This window comes from Alligator mississippiensis, chromosome 1 (genome assembly GCF_030867095.1).
Source record: "Alligator mississippiensis isolate rAllMis1 chromosome 1, rAllMis1, whole genome shotgun sequence".
Classification (NCBI taxonomy): domain Eukaryota; kingdom Metazoa; phylum Chordata; order Crocodylia; family Alligatoridae; genus Alligator; species Alligator mississippiensis.
Genome location: NC_081824.1, coordinates 133,329,035 through 133,348,170, shown reverse-complemented (window position 1 = coordinate 133,348,170; position 19,136 = coordinate 133,329,035). Strand labels below are relative to the sequence as shown.

Here is a 19,136-nt window from a genome sequence, read left to right as displayed (position 1 = left end):
CCCAGCTGAGCATGTCCCTCGTCGTGATGTGCGGGTCGTTGTCCAGGAAGCCGAAGCCTGCCTCGAGACACCACTGCCAAAGCCGCCAGTTGGTCTCTCGGATACAGTTCTCCTGCTGTCTTCTGCGTCCGTTCACTGGTAGGATGGAAGAGAATACCACCTGTGCACCGAACTCCTTCAGCACGCCGCCCAGAGCACTGTAGTCCGCCATCAGGTGATCGGGGGTTCTCCTGGCCGCATCATTAGTACCCACATGGACTAGGACCATGGGGTAGTAATCGGTGGGCTTGATCCTGGCCTGGATTACCTCCATCACATCCCGAATCTTTGCTCCAGGGAGGCAGCATACCTCTCGTGCTGAGGGGTCCTGGCGGCAGATGGGCCCTTCCATGCCTCTCAGGATGGAGTCGCCTATGACGAGCACTCATCGCCTCCTCCTCTGCATCTTCTTGGATATCTTGATCTGTACGGAGTGTGAAGAATGTGGTGTTTCTTCCTGCCCAAGGGTTTCCTCTTCCCCTTCCATCTGCTGCAGGGTCGTCAGGGCCTCGTACCTGTTCTCCAGTTGAACTGGAGAAGCTGTTACCGATTCACTGCGAGCTGCTCCGGTCCTGGCTGTGACCGTCTGCCACTCTGCTGCGGAGGGCATTCCCCGGGCTGCTTCTTCCTTGGGTGCCTGGTCCTGCAGGGAAAGGAAATAACTGTCAATTAGACAACATGGGTATGTGAAGAAGTGTTCTATGCACATGTTACAGCACTGTAATTTAGAGCACTTTTATAGCACTATAGAGTTACAGCCCTCTTAAAATTGCAAAAGTACAGTGTTTGGTTGGGGGGGAGGGATGTAGAGGGAAGGCAGAGTCTCCCTGCTCTTTCCAGGATGAGTGGCAGAGGGTGCTCTGCAGCCTCCTGGGACTGCAGGAGACTGTGGACAGCAGCAGACCAGTGGAGAAGGTAGAGCTGGGATGAGAAGCTGTTGCTCAGCTTCTCAACCTAACTTTTGTGTGCCCTGGGAGTGTGCATCATTTCTGCCAGAGGCTGGGTAGCAGCTCTCACCCAGGCTGACAGCTTGGCTCCCAGCAACTGATTCCCAGCCATGCAGCGTTTGAGGGGGGTGGGGGAAGGAGGTATCTTACCTGTGGCGTGTCCAAGCAGCTGGTCTCCCGAGCTATGCAGGGTCTAAGGGAGGTGTGCGTGCGTGCGTGCGTGTGCGTGCGCATGGCCCTTTCACCTATGGTGTGTCCCTTTCACTTCCCCCCCCCACCCCTCTTCACTGGCAACAGGCACAGCATCTGCCACAGGGCTGGGCAGCAGCTGGCAGAGCCCATGAAATACTAGTGGAATTGCCAGAAATTTGACTAGCATACAGAAGTTATTTAAAGCACTGTAGGTTGCTAAAATGCTGTAAAATACAGTGCTTCAAATTTAATACTTCGTTTAACAAGTGTTAATTTAAAGCACTGTACCCATTTTTAAAGTGCTGTAAAGCCATGCAGTTCTGTAAGTCATGGCAATAAAGCACTTTAAATGGTGAAAAAGCAACTTATGTACACACCCCAGAACAACAAAACATTGGTGCTAATATGATCTTGATTAATCTGAAACCATGTAAGGTCAGTTATTTTAGATAGCAGCTGTTTTATAGAAGAAATTTTGGTATTTGGTCACCAGGCTATACATTCTTTTTCTTCTTTAACACTTGATACTTTGGATCAGATAAATGTCTGTGAAGCTATCAACAAATGTAGCCAAAAGTGCTTTTGTTCTCTGTGATATACTAGAAAGCCCCTTGGAAGGTTGTTTTTCTTTCAACATGTCTAAAAAACCCTCCAAGAAAAGGCATAACCTACTGATGGTCAAAATGAGAGAGAATAGTAACTGCAGATGAATGATAAAGCAGATGTGACAGTTGAGAAATATGCAGAAGTGTGTGTTCAGTGCCAGTCCAAGATTTGAGGAGAAGTAGCATCAAATGTTGCTGAAATAAATATGCTTCATCTTGCTTCTTTAAAAGAGAAATCCCTTTTCACACTAGTAGGTTTGTCAAAGGTATCCTTGGTCGAGGGTGAGAGAGATGGCTCTATGCAGTATCTTGATGAGTCTTGTGATGTGGAAACAACACTTTATTATTTACAGGAACTTATTTCTGTACTATAGTTTTATATAAATCTTGATACTGCCCTTGCAAGGGTCTGGGTTCTAGCTTTGTTGCTGCCTTGCCAAATCAGGAAGTTTCTACTGCCATACCCAAATTATCTCCTGTGATGCCATGCTCCCTGAACACTCTGTCACACAATCTGCCATGACTCTGGATTTTTTTTTAATATTTTGCTTTCCAAAAACAATGTATGCATTTTATTTGGGGTTATGTGGTAAGGAGAAAATATTACAAATAGAAGTATTTTCCTCTGTGGCATTGCTAAGACATGGATGTGCAAAAGTCTTACACAGGTATTGATATTTCCTAAAACTCATAGGGAAATGTGTTGAGGTCTGCGGCTTCCAGAAATGGTCCCGGTAGATACTGAATCAGTGGACAGAATAAGATTTAGTTAGGTCAGCTTTTCACAGTGGAAGTATGTTTTCTTGAATGGGATAAAAAAAATGGATAAAGCTTTTGTCAATCACACACAAGACTAAAAATGCCATCTGTGGTGCTAGTTGTTTCCTTGATTGGCTATAAAGGAATAGAATCAAAGAACCATAGACAACTAGGGCTAGAAGGGACCTCAGGGGGCCATCTAGTTCTGTCTCCCTAAAGTTCAATGACAAGTGTCTATGTTTAGCTTGGTGGTGGCGAACACTACAAGTTAAGTCTAAAATTTTAGTGCCACACAAACCTACCATATCCCTATGGTAATGGTGGTGGTTACACTGAATTTAGCAGCACCTACTTTGCAGCTCCCATGGGGCCAAATCCTTGAGCCTAACACTGATTCTGCTTCCTGTTCCCTGACTGCTGCTCCAGTCTTTGTCCTTTCCCCAGTGTCTCCTTAATTGGATGCCTTGGGCTTGTGTGGCAAGCGCACCTGCTGCCTATGCCACTTGTGGCATATGTGCCATGGGTTGGCCACCACTGATCTAGCCTATTCAAAACAACTGCACGCTCACCCTTCTTGTGCAGCTATCAGGAGCAATTCCCTAAAATATCAAGAACAACCTCTCTTGCCACAGGTACATCAGGGGGATGTGGGCATTGTCAATATCTTGTCACTGTGAGGACAGGAAGTAGTTTGCTAACATATGCTTGATTGATCCAAGGTAGATGATCAGGCTACAGTTTAACCCTAACCCTACAGTCTAACCCAATCTGACCATGGGGAAAAATTTATTCTTGATCCCAAAAGTGGCAACATAGGGGATTGGTGGCATGTGGCAGTCAGGCACCAGAGGGGATGTTCCTGAGTTCCTTCTATCTGCCGTAGCACAGCTCATCCCAGTGCATTCCTGTACTATATGCTCCCTATCCCCTCTGCAGTACTTGTCTCCCCTTCTTGCTGTGTTCCTCTGCTTACCCCCACTGCCAAATTAGTTCCTCTATCACCCTTGCCCATGGGACTTGGCTGCCAGGGGGATGCCAATTGTTGCAAGGAGGACTGAGGCAGCAGGGGATTGGCTGCCTGCTTACTCCTGCTCTGAATGAGTGCTGAGTAGGGTAGCACAGTGGTTCCCAACCTTTTTAGACTGAGGACTGGCAAAATGCAGACTGGAAGTGGCCGTGGACTGGAAAACTGTGGACCAGTATCCTGAAGACTGGAAGTGACCGGCATACTGCGGATCAGCAGCCAACCCTTTTTTATACTCAGTATAAAAAAGGATTGGCTGCTGGTCTCTTCCAGACTTCCAGTCTGGTAGCCAACCCTTCGTGGCCTGGTATTGGACCGCAGCCTGGGGGTTGGGAACCTCTGGGTTAGCACTAACACTTCCTAATGTTAACCTACACCTAATATTTCTATTTGTGAAAGTTGCCAGAACTGGGATTAGAACTGATGGACTAGAGAAGCTGGCTAAGGAACTGAGGCTTGGGGTTACTTAGGGTAGGTTGGGGCTGGAAACTGAGGCAGACAGTTGAGATATTGGGGGGCGGGGCAGATAAGTGGTGGCAAGGAGGAGACAGCCAGGAAAGAGAGAGAGAGAGAGAGGCAGAAACCTGGGAGCTTAGTGCTGGAAACAGGCTGATAGCTTAGAGACTGGGGGGTGAATAAGTGGTGGCAAGGGGGAAACAGTCAGGAAACAGACAAAAACCCAACTAGGGGTTTCAAAATAACAGGTTTATTAAACAGACAACACACTACACAGCCCCATGAAGTTATTGGTACACGCACGCACGCACACATGCACACACACACAATGACAGCAGGAGAAAGAAGACTCAGTGGAAGGGTTGGAGTCCAGGTGGGGAAGAAAAGCAGAGTCCAAGTCCTTGGTTGAAGAGGGGGTGGGGGGGTGATAGCTACCTATCCAGGCTGGAAAGCGGTCCTTGTCCAGTAGGTGTTGTCCAGAGGGGGGTGCCATCAGGGCCTCTAGGTGGATGGGTGGTGTAGCATGGTGCTGGTCCAGGTGGAGAGGACGTTCCAAGGAGTCAGTCTTCACTACCCCTTTTATGGGGCAGACTACCTCTGATCTCCTATGGGGAGGGCCTGTCCAGGCAAGTTCAGTCCTGTCCCAGAGGGCTCCAGGTGTTCTTACTGAGTATGTGCAGCCTTGGCACAATGGTGGGTTGCCTCATCTTTTGTTTCTTGAATGTGGAGGGTGGTTCCAAGGGCTGGGTTGTTGGTCCAGGTATTGGTGTTGATGGTTTGGTCATTCAGAGGGAGCTATTTTTAGACCTACTGCCATTGTCTCTCAAGCACCCTCATTCATCCCCATTCATTCAGGAACCAAGTTACATAGGAGGGGTAGGTGCGAGTCTTGGGTTACACAACCAGGCCTCAGGACAGGATGGAGACTTGACAAACAAAATGGAAACTTGACATGACTTATGCTAACTTGCATATATAGGCCTGAAACAGTAATCACGCAGTATAAAACCAGTAAAAAAAATCAATATGAAACATAATAATTATCACTTACAAAACAGTGGATATCTATATCAAAATAGCAGGGCACTTATTTGCAAAGAGGAGAGAAAAAAATAAAACTTACTACCTAAAATAAAATGTTAAAGCTTATCCTACATCTTAGGTTAATTATACTTATCTATAAGGAATAGAGAGGGAGAGAAAAAGTCAGAAATGGTTGGAAAGGGGAGGGAATGTATTTTAAAAGAAAAACGGGGGGTTTTGCTACAAGTACATCCTAAAATCATATTTGCCTTTTTTTGCAGCTGCATCTTATTGCAGGCTCATGTTGAGCCTGTGATCCACCAAGACCCCCCCAGATCATTGTCCACAGAAGTTCATCCAGGCACTAGTCCCCCGTTTTATATTTGTGCTTTTGATGATTATTCCCAAGGTGTGGCACCTTCTACTTCTTGGCATTGGACTCCCTGTTTTTTCTAGCCTGGCTTTCCACTTTGCCAAAATCTTTCTGAATTGTACTCGTGTTCTCCAGTTTGATTGAATTCCTTCCAAGGATTTCTTCCCAAGAATACCTGGGCAGTAGTAATACCTGACCAAAGAATGCAGTTAACACCAATCTAACAGGAATATTAGTAATATTAATAAAATTAGTATTTTAGATAGTTTGTCTAACAGGAAGCTTTCTACTAATGCATTAACTAACTCTTTCCCCTGGTTATGTTTTAGTCAAAACTATCTGATATTGGCATAGCATAGGAATTAAACAAGACAAATGACTATTGAATATATAAACATTCATGGTATATATACAAATCTTTGTCCCTTATGCTCCTGACATAACTTTTATCCTCTTATCTGGACCTCTTACTGCTGAGTGCCTAGTCCTGTAAGCAGCAGACTGTTTTAGTTCTTCTAAACTAGCTTAGCTGTGGCTAGGACACAAGTTCATATTTTTCTGTTGTATAATTCTCCATGTTTCTACTTATTTTTATAGCATAGCTTCCTTAATAATGACTTAAATTGAATCTGGAAGCTAGTTGTAATACTCTGGTAAATGGAATCCATGTGAAACTGCAGATTCAAATACTGTCCTTCCTTTCTTGCATGCATTCAGAGCACCAAGTGTGCCCTGGGTTGTTCGGAGTGTTGCCAAAGGGATTACTGTAGACCAAAAAAAAAGTTCTACGCTATTCTGTGAATCCCCCCATACCTGCCAAAAGGTGGGTTAGAGATTTGTACATTTTAGGTAGACACTAGGATTTCCTGGAAAGTTTTCAGAATATTAGTAATGCTAAACTGAATAGGCTTTTAAATATGAGTCCTTACTAACATTTATGAAACTTAACTGAAATTATCCCTGCAATTATTATACTTTTCATCTTCTCCCATCTTCCTTTCAAATAATTTTTGCATAACAGTTATGTGAAGCTGTCTTAACCTTTGTTTAGTTCTCTTGGGTGTTCAGTGCATGCAACACACAGCTAACTTTCATACAGTCAAATCTATTATTAATGCTTTTTCCATAAAACACACCTTAGTGAGTGCAATGCGAGTGTTTTTCACTCTACAAACGTCATTGAAGTGGACATGTAACATTAAATAAAGACTTTTTCCAACCTCTTGTCCTAAATTAGGTTCTATGAGATAATTTTTTTTCTGTGTAGAAAATAATTGTCAAAAATGGCTAATTTTGATCTAAAGTACATTGCTATATCTTCACTGAGGTCAGTGAAATTATTGCTGTAAACAGTTAACTCTACTGTGACTGAAATTGGAATTTTTCCCTGGAAATGCTATTGAATGTTTCATCAGTATGCCAGAATATCACTATTAATCAGTGAGGCTATTCTTCTGGAATTGTCTTGCCATATAGGCTTACGAATGAAGAGCAAATTTCCCTTCCTTGTTTGGAGAATTGTTCTGAGTAGTTTTGAGAAGATACCGTCAATTGCGTAAAATTTATGAAGAAAATGAAATGAAAGTAGAAGATAAAGTTGTCTCTTTTCAAAAACTTTGCACTAGAGGTCTTCTCAAGGGCTAAGTTCTCAGGAGCATCTAGACCAAGCTGAGACTGAATTTTCCAAAATATTTTGAGACACGTCACTTGTTTAAAGGAGATGGAATCTTGATAAATCAGCAGAATTCTTATCGTGTGATGCATTTGAATACAGTTTGATCTATTATTTCAGTATTTTGTTTTCCAAATTCTTTAATTAAGCTGTCATATGAGTTTGTCTGAAGTTGCTTTCTCCTGTCTTGCCCTTTTGAGGTGCGAGACTATGAACTCCTTTTGGCTTGCATACTGTATATACACGTTTCATTCACCCTATGGAAACAATAGGCTCTAAATCTGGTTGCAATCTCAATTAAAATATAGAAAATCTCATACATATGTTCTTCACAATGAAAGGTAACTAAAATAAGTTTATTTTAAACCAATGTGTATGCTTGCCAAAAAAAAAATAAAAAAATGTTTGGTTTTCATGGCCTTGGCTTCCTACTTTTTCATAAAAGTTTCTACCTTTTTATGATTATTTAACTCTTAAACATGTTTCTGTTCACGACCAGCCTTGGTACCTTTTGTGTTGACTATCTTGAATTAACAGCAGCATAATTTGTTTGCAAATGCATTCTTATGTCATGGGCATGAAAATACTGTTTTATGAGCAGTTGTGAGAAGCACAGAGGCATTTTTAGTGTAAATGTCTGTTTTTAGAAATACATGAGCTGTGATGGATATTCAAGAGGAGGAAAATATGAACAGAGAAAAGTCCCAAGCAAACTGAAAGCCCCAATCTCCTTCTCTTCTCTTGGGGATATAAACATTAATGAGGGTTGGTTGGTTTGCTTTTGTGGGTATCTTTTATTAACACAGGCTTGTTGTTGTCTTTACTGTATTTGTCAGCATTTTTTTAAAGGGGGCTGGGTCAGCATATGAGACAAATACCAGAAACAGGAACATTGTGTCAACCTCTAAAGGAAAGTGGATATTTGACTTTTGTCACTGCATAGCAACAACCCCTCTCCACTCCCTTCCCCCCCATCCAAAAAAAAATCTCTCCACTTCTTTCCCCTTCCCCATACCCCCCCCAACAAAACAAAACCTTTTACAGCTGGCTAAATAAGAGGGGGGGCTTGAGGTACATATACAGTTAATATTTGGAAAATATGGTCTTTCCATGGTAAATGATGGGTGTATGAGAAGAGCATTAAAAATTGGGAATACCAAATATGTGTGCTGTATGTTAGCCTTGGTTTAGTATTTGCTTGAAAAAATAAATTGTTAAACAACTAAGGCCAGCTTTTTCTGGGAAAAGGGTTTTCATGCCCTAAAGGAAGATGGGAAATTGGTACACATGGGAAAGAAAACCGTGGACTCAGTTTTCAAAATCCTCCAGAACTTGCCAAAACAGATTGGACAAATGTTGGAGCATGCATCTATGCAACTGTTGTAGGAGACTGCCAGGAAATCATGCGCTTAGACAAGATCCAACTGTTGGCAGCACCAGATTTTTGATCCACCTGTACTTAAAATCAAGCTAAAGGGCATGTTGGGTGAGCATAGATATTAGCTATTCAGGGTCTGCTTTGCTGCAAGAATTAAGTAAACATGACTTTTGGAAAAGGTTACATTTTCTATCACTTTTATCCATCCTCAAAGTACTAAAGGGCACATCAGGTGTTTTATACAAGTCCTTGTTCCAAAAGCTTGTATTTATATGCAGATCTTTGACTGGGTATCATAAAACAGTACTAATCTTATCCATTGCTACTGTGGCATGAATTCAGTACATTTAACTTGCAAACATCCCCCAGAACTTGCCCGTCTCTCTCTTCTAGCTGGTTGATGAGCAGTTGTGCTGAATACTCAGCTTCTATCTCCTGTTCCTTTTTAAGTTCAGGACACCGGTACTTTTTCCAGTGTGTGATTGTGTGATAGTTTACTCCAGTTTCAATGGCTTCCCATGAAGAGGGAAAATAACACTCATATATTCATATATTTTCAGAAGTTTATCTTGTCAGCATTTGCATTATATTGTAGATATATCCCTTACACCCCCCCCCACATATATGTTTTGTAATAATTCAAATGTGTAGTTCTTGTGTCATATGTTGTCTGTATAAAGCTGACCTAGTGACCTGCGATTTGCTCTTTCCACTGCACTGTTAATTATGTCTGCAAGGTAGAAAAGGGCATTAGGAGGGATCCCATCAACTTGAAAGTAGCACTTCTTTTAGAATGTAATTTTACTTAAGAGTGTTATTGATTTGGGTTAAAGAAGATATTTTTCTTTGCTATCTTGTTTATTTAAGGTTTTATCTATAGACTTTTTATATACTCAGCCATCTTGGATAATTACTTTTTTTTTTCTTCTAAATATTAACAAAATATTTTTCTATGCAGCAACAAAAGTCAAATATCCACTTAATTTAGGTAGCCCATTGAGCTAACATAGATAATGTATGTCAATTTTCTGTAGCCAAAAGCACATCCAGGAGAAATGCCACAAATGTTCTCTCATTGTCCTTGACTCTCCAGTCCAAGTGATTAGTCATATACATTTGATCCAGCTGAGACAGTACTGGGTCAGAGTCTGGAATGAGGCTCAAACTCATTCCTTTGGAACTGTTTTAAGATGCCTTACATACTCTTACATGCAGTAACAAGGGGCAGAAAAAGGAATTGGCAAACAAATAAAAGACAGTTTTAATACATTGAAACTACTCTTAGGACTTTATTAAGTTTAAAAATGAAAGTTACTATGTTTTATGTTGACTCGACCTTTACGTTTTAACAAGGGGGAATGAATGGGTGGTTCAGGAAATGAAGGAACACAACCTCTTATAAATCATGGAAATAATGAGGCATGAACGAAACCTCACCTTGATCACTTATCCTATGTTTGCTTCCTTTCCCCTGCTTGTGTTCTTTTGAACTAGAATTTGTTCTGCTCAACTGTACACAGCTCTGCTGTATACTGAATTTGAGAGAAACGTGCCTTTTTCCTTGGGTGTGCACCTGCTCAGCAGTGAACGTTCCTGGAACAAATTAGGCATATGTCTGTTTAGGGGCACAAAGTAAAACTGGGTTGTAAAAATAGTGTTCACCTTTTGTGTTTTTTACTAATACTACCTTTTAAGTAGTTTTTGTAAAATCTAGTACCACGTATGTGAGTGGTGACCAGTGTTCATCTACGTCTATACTTATTATGATTAAAGAAACAGAAATCACAACTGCTGTCTCTTCATTTTTTTTATTTTTATTTTTTTACTTTGGTAGGCTTGGATGATTGCTTGCAGCAGTATGTCCAGAAATTTGAACGGGAGAAGATAAATGGTGAACAGCTGTTGCAGATTTCCCATCAGGAACTTGAAGAGTTGGGGATCACACGAATTGGACACCAGGAACTGGTTCTAGAGGCTGTAGATCTGCTCTGTGCACTGGTCAGTTACATGGGGAACAAATATGCGATTATTTTTTTTAAGTTATTCTTTTTGCAGGCTGTAGTGATGGTCTCTTGTACTAAGACAAATGTCCGGTATATAATTTTGTTAATTTATTATACAGCACGTAGAGAGTGGAACTAGTAAGAATTTAAACAATTTTATATGGTGTCATATTAATATTTTTCCAGTTAAAATACCAATAGTAATAGGCTATATTTGTGAAGAATTAAGTTGTTCAGCTAGCACTCGGTCATGAGGTTCCTATGAGGTTCGGTCATGAGGTTCCTATTAGCTTACACTGAGGCTAGGAACAGACATTGCACTTTTTCCTGGATAAGTGCTTTGTGTTTTCTCATGTAACAGAAATATCCTGGGATTGGTGTGTACATGCATCACTCTTCTAATCAAGGTTTAGTGAGTGGCTGAATGCATTGCTATTTTTCTGTCATTGATTCAATAATGCAATCCAGGGATAACAATTCAGATGTACTTTTTGATGTCCTGGGATAAACTGTTAATAATTCTTATTCTAACCTTTTTTAGGATTTATCCTGGGACAGTGGACACAGACATCTGAATGATTTCACCTTTTAAAATGGTTTATCCCAGGATAAATGCTGTCTGTTTGTAGCTAGAGAAAATTACCATATTTACTCACTTACCACATGCACACCTCCCCTTACAACCTCATTAGCCTGGAATGTGTGTCTTAAGTGGGGAAGCTAACGTTCTGGCCAGAATAGCAGGAGTGACATTTCTAATTCGGGCAATTTTGAAGGGAGTCAGTTGACTTTGTGGCTCCTTAGAATCTGCTTGATTCATGCTAATTCCTCTTTACTTGAGGTGCTGATGAACGTTTTTCCTTTTTTTAATGGTCTTGATGTTCCACTTATCAAACTATCCTTTCTATGGCAGTTTTGCTGAAGAATTCATGATTTAACTATTCCTATTTCATAGCCTGGCAGACTTTCTTTTTAGTTTTTCAAAATCCTGCCTCTGCCTATGGAGTCCAGTCTTCAGCAGCAGCTACAGTTTCAGCTGCTAATAATTCAGCTTTGAAGTGGTTAAAACTGTAGCTTTTGCCTGAGCAGGAAAGAGAAGGTGAGCGAGTTGAAGATTAGGCTTTCTGCCTGCTGCATGCAGTCATAATGCTGGAAAAATCTTTTCTTTTCATTCTGTCTTCCCCAAAACAAGATGCATGTCTAATTTGGGGGTATGCTGTATACAAGAAAATATGGTACTATCCTATAGAGTTCTTTTGTCTCAAAAAATGACACTGTTGATATGAAAGGTGGTAATAATTGCTCACACAAACTAAGATAGGTTAGGTAAATCTGTACGCTATATGCCGGGGTGTTAAACATAAGAGTTTGTGGTCTGAATCTGACCAACAGAGACCACTTTATCTGGCCCACTGAACAACCAGTAGGTTACCATAAGTAACCTACTGGGTTATGGGGGGCATACCTGGAGGAGTAGCCTGCCTCAGAATCCGAGGCTCTTGGGCCCTGGTGAACATAGCAGTAGGCAGCAGGAGAGCAAGTGAGGGCTGACACAGCCCCAGTCACCCTCTGGATGCTTTGCTCATCACTGTCCTGGACCTGGAGCTGTCACCGCTCTGTGGTCTGTGCCAGAGCTGTTGCTTTAGAATGAAACTTCTTGGTGGCAGCAGCTCAAGCCCTGGCACAGGGCATGTGGTGGGAGTTGGCTGCTGTTATCACTGCCACATGCACCAGGTGGGAGCTGGAGCTGCTGTCACCGCTGGAACCACTCTGTGCCCTGGGCTGGATCTGACCCACAAGGATCCCCATAGTCCAGGTCTGGCTTGGGCCAGGAGTTTGGCACCCTTGCTATTTACCAAATAAACAACAGGCAATAATTAAAAGGCTTTCAGAAAATGAATTAAGAATATTTTGATGAAAGAGCTAAAGAAGACAAAAGCTGAAACTTCCATTCTGCCTCTCTCTACCCCCCCCCCCCCACATAATGGCTAATTATTTACACACACACACACACACACACACCCACCCACCCACCCACCCACCGTTCTGAAATAAACAAATAACATTTCTGTCTGTACTGTTGGTACCATACAGCAGGTTCCGTTTATTTAAAAGCCATTATTTGGGCATGCTTGGGAGTACATATTTGATGTAATACCATGAACTAGAGCCAGAGGTATCTACAGTTACATCATTGAGACTGGTGGGAAAGAATGCTGTGTAATTCTTATGCCATTACTGGCCTACATTCCTTTCATTATGTAACACTTGTTACACTGACAATATTATTCTTAAAATGGACAGAGTCTTTATTCCCTGTAAGAAATCAGTCTTACCCATTTCAGAAAGGTGGTATAGGAATTGTTAACATCTCATAAACCAGGAACAACTGTTCTACCCTTAAAATTATTTTATTGAAATATGTTTAATTTTACTATGGTCTTAAATATTTTCCTAGAACTTGAGAAGATTTTGCAATTGTACACATCCACCAAATATTTTTGTCTGTCACCTTTCAGAGAGGAACTGAATTGACTTGAAATATAATTCTCACTGTGGGAGTGATAAAATATGTCACGGCAACAAGGAGTCTGTTAAAATAGTAGATGTACTGTGTACTGTATACTGGCCTGACTGAAATAATGGATGTGGCAGTCACCCTATTTCTTCTTGTTACGTAAAAATATATATAAGAAAATGAACAAAGCTGGATGATGGCCAGAACCTAAAGCTGTGTTTTATCTCCTACAATTTCCTCCTAATTTCCTTTTTAGACAAAAGTTTTGACCTCAGACCCATTTCTGGAAATCCTTTTGTGTAGTGCAACTCAAGTTAATGCATTAGATAGCGTTCATATGCTGTAGCTGAAATATTCTTGTTCTTTTTGGGGGGAGAGAGGAGATAATGGGGATATGCTTTTCCTCATTAGCTGTGCTCTTTGTCAGCTTTACACTGTCTCTTCTCCTTAAGTTTTAGGAAAGAATTTATTGTTAAAAAGTTGCCTTAAATTTGTATCTAAGGTTTCCTGCTTTGCATTTGGGTGTCAGCTTTTAATATCTTTGCTAGTACTTTTCTTTTTGTCCCTGATCCTCCTGTGCATTCCCCCCGTCTCTGTCTTTGTCTCTCTTTCTTGATGTAGCTTTATGCATTAATACATTCAGTTATTTCTTGCTGAAATGGGACTTTCGTAATATTTTTTTAACCTCTGAGTTAAAAACATTCTACTTTGTGAAACACATGTTTGTAAAGATTGTTATTTATACATTCCAAGGTCCACTACTCTTTTACCTGGTACATACTAAATGTTATTTGTTTGTCTGTGACTTATACTTCATGGAGTATAGTCGTCCAGCCCGGCCTGAGAGAGCTCTGGAACTTCACATTTTCCCCCCCCAACGTGACTTTTTAGACTGCGCTAGCGTTCTGTTCTGCCTGGCAGGGTCTTCTCTGGACCTCTTACAAGAATGTCTTCTGGTTCCATTACATACCATAAGAACTGTGACCCTAAAGAAAACAGAGTTGTCTTTGGAGCATCTTTCTCCTTAAATGGGAACAGATGTTCAAATGTCAGCCTCTGAGATCTTTCCAGCCTCATCTGGCCAGTGAATAAAAGACGGTCTGAAGCCAATATGTTACTATAGAAGAGAAGTCGAATAAAATCTAGAAGAGGACTGCAATGAATAAAAGTTAATGACTTGAAAAGGACACTGTCAAATTGAAAACAACACTTGTAAATATAGCATCTATTATACTGATCATAGGGATTGATAAATAGAACTGGAGAATGAATTAGATAATTTTTTTTTTTCCCTGTTTACTTAAAGCATTTGATAGCACATTACCCATAGTCTTGTTTCAGGATTTTGATGAATTTATATGCTTCTCAAGGTAGTCTACCAATAACAGCCACTGCAGGACTGTCCCTCAAGAGGCAGCAGTTGATAGTGTACTCAGAGATAAAAGACTAAGGCAGTGATTTTCAACCAGGGTGCCATGAGATGCTTTTAAAGGTGCCAAGGAGTGCTGCAGTTATCAGTCAGTATTAGCATTTTTCAATGTGTAAACACCTACGCAGTCGCAAGACAAACCCAGAAATTTCAAATAAGAATTCATAGGGTCAAAAGCAGTTTGATCTGTTGCGGTCTTTCTGAGTTATTTGCAACAGAAGAATTGCTTTATTCTTTTCTGTAGTGAGAAAATGAGTGAAAGATTAAAAACTGGCATTTTCTAAGCATGTACCTTTGTTCTTGAGCTTTCCTAGAAGACGGTTCTAATCGGATGAGTCAAAAATATCTTTAAACCTTTTAAATTTAAAGGTGTCACTCAGGGAATTGAACTGTATATATCGAACTGTATGTGGTGTATTATTTTTGTTGGAGAACAAGTTTAAGTGACTGATATTTTGAAGTTTGTAAAGGCATAAATTTGCTTTTTAAGCTCATATTAAACTGTGGCATGGATTAAAAGTGAGTAATCCAAATATAAGAATTGGGGCAAAAAATAACCCCCACCTCTGGAAGGCAACATAATGGAATGCTTTTGAAGTGGAACTGCATAGGTTCAATGAATGAAGAACTAAGCAGAAATTCATGGGAAATAATAGTTTCTCTCTTAGTTTGCTTTCTGGATTTTAGGCTTCTGAATTCCCCTCTGGCTTTTTAGATATCTTGTTTACAGAGCAGATTAGTTTCAGCACCACTCAAAGATGAGGCTGTTTCTAGGAGTTAAGGTGGTCTTTCCTAAATTCTTGACAAGTGGAGTGCACTTTTTTTCTGGATTAAAATTGGAGGCATGCTTCAGTTGTGTACCTGAAAAAGGGAGTAGGGAAAAGCAGTGGTGCAAGTCCAGTTCATAGAGGTCTAGTCCCAGTGCAGCTGGTGGTGGCTGGAAACTAGATGAGCACCACAGCCAGGGAAGTGGAGGCTGGAGAAATGGTGGCATTGTGGGCACAGGGAAAGCCTTCTTCAAGGGAGGCAGTGTCAGGCTGAACAGGGACAGTGGCCTCTCTGACAGGATGGAAGGAGCTTTTCCACTCTTCACCCTGGGACTGAGGAGAGGAGGAGTGGGTTTTTTTAAACAAACTCTATGCTGCCCTGGGAAGCTGTGGGACATGGGCACAGCTGGAGTGGGGAGGAGAGCACCAGGACGCTTGTTGGCAAGGGCTCTCTGGAGCTCAGTGTGGCAGGGCCAGGTGAGAGAGCTCCTAGTTGCCTTGTTCCTTTGGTGCAGGCAGGGCATGCCAATGGCAGTTTGCAGATGTCTACCTTCTCCCAGCTCCCTTGCTGCAGTGCATGTGCAGCTTTCAGCTGCTGGGGAGCTGTGCTGGGCCCAGACATCTGCAAGCTGCCTGTGTTTGGGGGACACGGTTCTAGGTCACACTCTGCTGTGCCCTGCTCTGCCTTCTAAAATATAAAAAGAAAAGTATCATTTTTTTGCAATACACTTCTGCCACTGTCAGGGCATGCTTTGGGAATCGTAGAGTTAAGGAATCTTGGTAGCTTGGATTCACCCATTTTAGTTTAGCCTGATTGGGCCTACTTCTCCCTCCTGATGCAGCAGGTCACATCACTGTGGTCGACATACTCCAAAACAGTGGAGCTGTTACTTGGGCTGGATGGGTGGTACTGGGTTGGTTCCTGAGCTGGATTTTGCATGGATTTAGCTTGTGGGGTTGGGCTGTAGGTGTGATCCAGCATGATGGCCTGACCTCAGGTGACTGAATCCAGCTGCCCGCTGGTGTAGTCTGGGACACAGGGCCACATTGTCTGGCCCACGGGGCTTCCAGCAGGTCTGGAAATTTGGCAGCAGGGAATTAGCAATTAATGCTGCCTCTGCTTTCCTGCTGCCAAATTTCCAGACTCATGGGGAGCCCCACAGGCTAGATGATGATGGTTGCTATAGGGGGAGGGCTGGGGCTGGAGATGTGCTCAGTGCCCCAGGCTAGAGTGGGGACAGGCTGGAGGGAAAAGGGATGGAGTAGGAGTGGCTGAAGAGGGGGGAGGGGAGCAGAGAGGGAGAGAGAAGGGGAGGCTGGGGGTGGGGTGCAGGCAGGGGGCAGAGGTGATAGGGGGCAGGCAGTGCAGAGGGAAGCTGCTTGACCTCCACACACCATCTGCCCCCTACACTGCCTTTCCCCCTGCAGCGGTGGGGGGATGAATTAAAGACAACTCCCCAGTAATTAGATTCCATACATGGAAAATTATAACAAATTGATAAATTTCCCTTGAATTGAATCTAATTACTGGGGGGGCTTGTCTTAAATTCTAGTAAATATGGTATCATCCCAATCCGGAGAAAAATTGATCGGGTGATGGTTCAAGGCCACCCTTCAACTTATATTATGATATTGTGCCATGGGCTCCCACTGCAAAATGGCATCCTTATGTGTGGTGCTTGTATGAAAACTAAGACTGATCAAAAAATGCTAACCCTAGAAGTCCCTTAAGAAGAACAAATTTTGTTGCAGTTTGAATCTGTACTCCTTTTCCGCGTGCAGTAACAGTCTATACATATGTAACACACAGCTTACCTGGCTGGAGGGTGTTCCACGACGAGGCTTGTCTCTTTGGAAACACTGTATTAGGGCAAAGGAAATTTATCCCAACAGGGACCCTGTACTTGGGGCAAAATGAAGCTGTCCCAGACAGGGACACTGGGATAAAGGGAAAAAAAATGGAATAACTTCTGGAAGAGAGCCCATGAAAATCCCAGCATCTGGATTGGCTGGGAGGGTTTCTTTAAAAGTGGGGAGTTTTCCCTGCCAGGTGGGGGAGGGAGAGGGGGAGAGAAGAGCAGGCACTGTGGGGAGGGGGCTGTGCAGGCTGGGCTGCAATGATTGAACTCCACCCCCCCCCCCCCCCCCCCAAGCTGCTGATGGGTTAGAGGAGCACTTATAGCCCCAAGACTTGAGCCCGGGCTTTGGAGAGAGCAGGCTGATTGCTGAAGACAGCTGCCTGAGGAGCACATGGGTTTGCTTGTGGGGAAGCAAGCCCTGGTTTGTGTGTGTGTGTGTGTGTGTGTGTGTGTGTGTGTGTGTAATGCAAAGGAGGGGGGTGCGGCTGAAGAAACCTGGTCTGGCACCTCTGAGTGCTCAGACCAAGGGGAGGTGCGTGAGAGAGAGAGACCTAAAGGGACGGCACAGGCTGCAGGAGCTAAACCCTGTGTGTTCAGCTGTGGGAGAAGTGTATCTGCTTTAGCCTGCAGTCTGAGCTGTGCAGCCCACTGCGGGGGCTGGGGGAGTGCACATTTGTGTGTTGAAGGGACCCAGATGTAGGAGTAGCTGCCAGCAGTGCAGTGATGCCTAGGCCAATTTTGGAAGAACCTGCCACGGTGCTGGTAGGAGGAGCTGGGGGCTATTCATTTCCCCTCCCTTCTCTCCCAAATCCTTGATTCAGCGTACAAGTGTATGTGTGTGAATTCATTGTGCATAAAGGTCATTAGCAGTGTTTATAAATAAGTATCCAGTAGCTCAGGTTTATACGTATTAAGCAATTTATTTATTAGTGTTTCAGTGTATAATTATAGTTGATGTTTTTCCTTTAACTTGCATCATACCTGAGGGGTTAGCTTGTGAAACCCATAGGCACCCAAGTGACTATCCTTGTACCACCAGTGCTCCTTTTGTATAATGCATATAGTTATTTTGGTAGCAATTTGTATCTGCTTTAGCTATATCTTATTCTGTATATCATTAAATTTATATATGATTATGTGTTTGTTAAAATTATATCTGTGGTTGCAAAGGGTTTGTAGGTGTAAAAGAGACCCTCCCCTGCTGGAAAGCCCCATGTCAGCTCCCAGGAGAGCCAAGCGAGGCTCATGCTGCTGGGCACTCTAGGATTCCAGCACTCAGGTGGTACTGTGTGTCTGGGTTACACATAAATGAGCTAGGTTCCTGGAGCTACCAACTTAGCCCAATACTAAGTATGCTAACTGAGAGTGAAGGAAAATCTTGAGTTACTGATGTGCACTAAGAATTTCCACAAGAGTTTTTGGATTGCAGGAGTACTTTAGGAGATGTCCATTTGAACATGTCCTTTTATTTGGGCTGTCCTAACTCAAACAGTTATTTGAGCAGTGCAGTATTTAATGGACTGCTGTCTCTGTAAACCATAATGTGATTCTGAAAAACAGTTTTTTTGAGGTGTATTTTCTCAAGCCACACACTTGCAGAGCTACCCAAATTAATGAATAACTAGATAGGAATGTTTGAACTAATACGTTTCCAACGGTCTGCTTCTTTCTGTGTGTTAGTGAAAGTCATGTTTGTTGAAAGACTGAAGCAAAAAAAAAAAAAAAAAAAAGATTTTTAGGATTTTTTGTAAAAGTACAAATGACAGAAACATAAGTAACAACTTTTTCCTTGAAATGACACTTGACAGTGCAATCTTAACAGTTTATTAAATTTGTTTTTTTAAAACAGAACCTAAAGTTTTTTCTTTTGGCTACCCTTTCCTAATTGTGCCTTTTTTTTATGCCATACTCATAGCAATATCTGAATGCCTTTTTAGAGTGCATTAAGACATATGACTGAACAACATCACAATGATGGTTTACCCATCCACTCCTTGAGGAGAAATGTGTGCAGTGGAGTGTCTTGTTTTGTTAGAGTCTGGAGTTATTTTTTAATTTTTTTTAACATATAGGCTAAGTGTAAAGTAAATCT

The 19,136-nt window shown here is 42.2% G+C and overlaps 1 protein-coding gene across 1 annotated transcript in view; it reads left to right on the top strand.

Annotated features, from left to right (window-relative positions):
- The window catches only part of CNKSR3 (CNKSR family member 3), a 96,156-nt gene that overhangs the window by 40,183 nt on the left and 36,837 nt on the right, over nt 1-19,136 (top strand). The window contains exon 2 of the mRNA XM_006259554.4: nt 10,303-10,466. Within this exon, the coding sequence (XP_006259616.1) occupies nt 10,303-10,466 (164 nt within the window). The remainder of the gene's footprint in view (nt 1-10,302; nt 10,467-19,136) is intronic.